This window comes from Penaeus vannamei, chromosome 21 (genome assembly GCF_042767895.1).
Source record: "Penaeus vannamei isolate JL-2024 chromosome 21, ASM4276789v1, whole genome shotgun sequence".
Classification (NCBI taxonomy): domain Eukaryota; kingdom Metazoa; phylum Arthropoda; class Malacostraca; order Decapoda; family Penaeidae; genus Penaeus; species Penaeus vannamei.
The window spans coordinates 17,300,011-17,301,632 of NC_091569.1; the positions used below are offsets into that span (position 1 = coordinate 17,300,011).

A 1,622-nucleotide genomic window follows, 5' to 3' on the forward strand; every position below is an offset into this window, starting at 1 on the left:
CACTCATAGAATCTCGCAAATACTGTTTTGTAAGGCCATTTTACAAAGACGTGTCATCGTGTTATACGGGACAACTTTTTACAGTAAATGAAATGGTAACTGGTGCTCGAAGTAATAGAAGGATAAGAATATTATTTATTGATCAAACATCGTTCATCTTGTACATTGTAATACTCCTATTTACCGATGAGTTATTCTAAGCTTGGTAAATCACAAGATGACCGCCGAGTTTACCTTCCCAGGAATTAGATGCAATTTGGAAACGGTTGCATGAATTATGTGGCAATAACGCTGGTTATGAAAATGCAAGGAACTGATAAACTGTGAATGTACCACATAGTATGGCAGAAATTAAGCTGTCGCAGTGCTTCAAAGTCAGTCTTACTGCGTCCACTCGCAATTAATCCTGGTTTGTTCTCGCACCTTTGACAGTGAACATGCACGACACGGCACTGCGCAATTTCCTTACCTGCGGTCGGCGAGGGCGTGGAGGTCGGCGTAGGAGGAAGCTCGACACCCGGCGGGTCCGCGGGAGGAGCAGCTGAGAGATCCTCGAGGGTGGATTCTGGCGGAGGGTCGTCAGGCGAGTAGCGGTTGTTGGTGAGCAGAAAGGCCCTCGGCATCCTCAAGCAGGGCTGTGCCTGAGGGCGCTGACGACTAAGGCTGACTAGAGGACAGGCCGTGCCGAGGCGGCTTCTTGGTTTGGTGCTACAAAACACTGTCGCCTGTGTAGTTAGACCATCAGTAGTTACCGTGGTTTCGATGACCTGGCAGAGGTTAAGCGACGTAGGCTGGGCAGAAGCAGCGGTAGCGGTGGTAGTGTGGTTGGCTCAGCAGGTGGTGTATGTGGGTCCCCCACTGCACCTCCCAGGGACACGAGTTACACTCTGCCTTTCGCTATAGTTGACACTATAACACTCCTTGCCTTTCACTGTCACACTGTCTGTGCGTGGTGGTCACGCCTGCTGTGAACGCGGGGATGGGGAAGGCGCTGCAGTTATTCAGCATCGCCTTAGCTGATCTCAGCGTCGAGGGGGACTTCCTCGCGGCGGCGGGACCGAGTTGTGCTCCTCTGACGTGGCCCCGAGCAGCGTGAGGGAGATGGTCTGCCCAGTAGGTGGTACGAAGGGCTACTGAGCGTGGGGTCAACAGGTGTGGTTGGGCACTGGGCTGGTGGTTGTGGCACCGGCGCGCGCAGGGCAGCGTGCCACCCACCCGACCTCCCCTCGTCACCCCTTGTCTCCTCCGTGCCACTATGATCCTGTAGGAGTTGAATTAGTTATTTCAAGTCTTTATTTCTAGTTCAGAATTTTCATTTCCAGTTCTTTAAGACTGTAACATTAGTGCCGACTTAGTTTGATTCACTGTATTTTAATTCATGTCTTTGTTTTAACACCACAATTAGATCATTATCCCCGGTTATGATGAATCACCTTCACCTTTTATTTTTGCATCGATTGTTTTGTATTATTTCTGTGTACCAGCTGCTGATTATAGTTTACCGAAAAATATTTTACATTCCCTTAAAAGCTAGATCCGAATATTAAAAATCTTTTTCTTTCCGTTAACAACACCATCACGATTCTTGTTCGCAGCATTCCCTTCCCTTTGAATGGCTGCGT

At 49.1% G+C, this 1,622-nt stretch overlaps 1 protein-coding gene across 1 annotated transcript in view; it reads right to left on the reverse strand.

Annotated features, from left to right (window-relative positions):
* Positions 1 to 1,162, reverse strand: part of LOC113804746 (zinc finger protein SNAI2) — a 15,220-nt gene extending 14,058 nt beyond the window's left edge. Inside the window, exon 1 of the mRNA XM_027355636.2 lies at positions 470 to 1,162. Within this exon, the coding sequence (XP_027211437.1) occupies positions 470 to 623 (154 nt within the window). The 5' untranslated portion in view covers positions 624 to 1,162. The remainder of the gene's footprint in view (positions 1 to 469) is intronic.
* Positions 1,163 to 1,622: the final 460 nt, after the last annotated feature.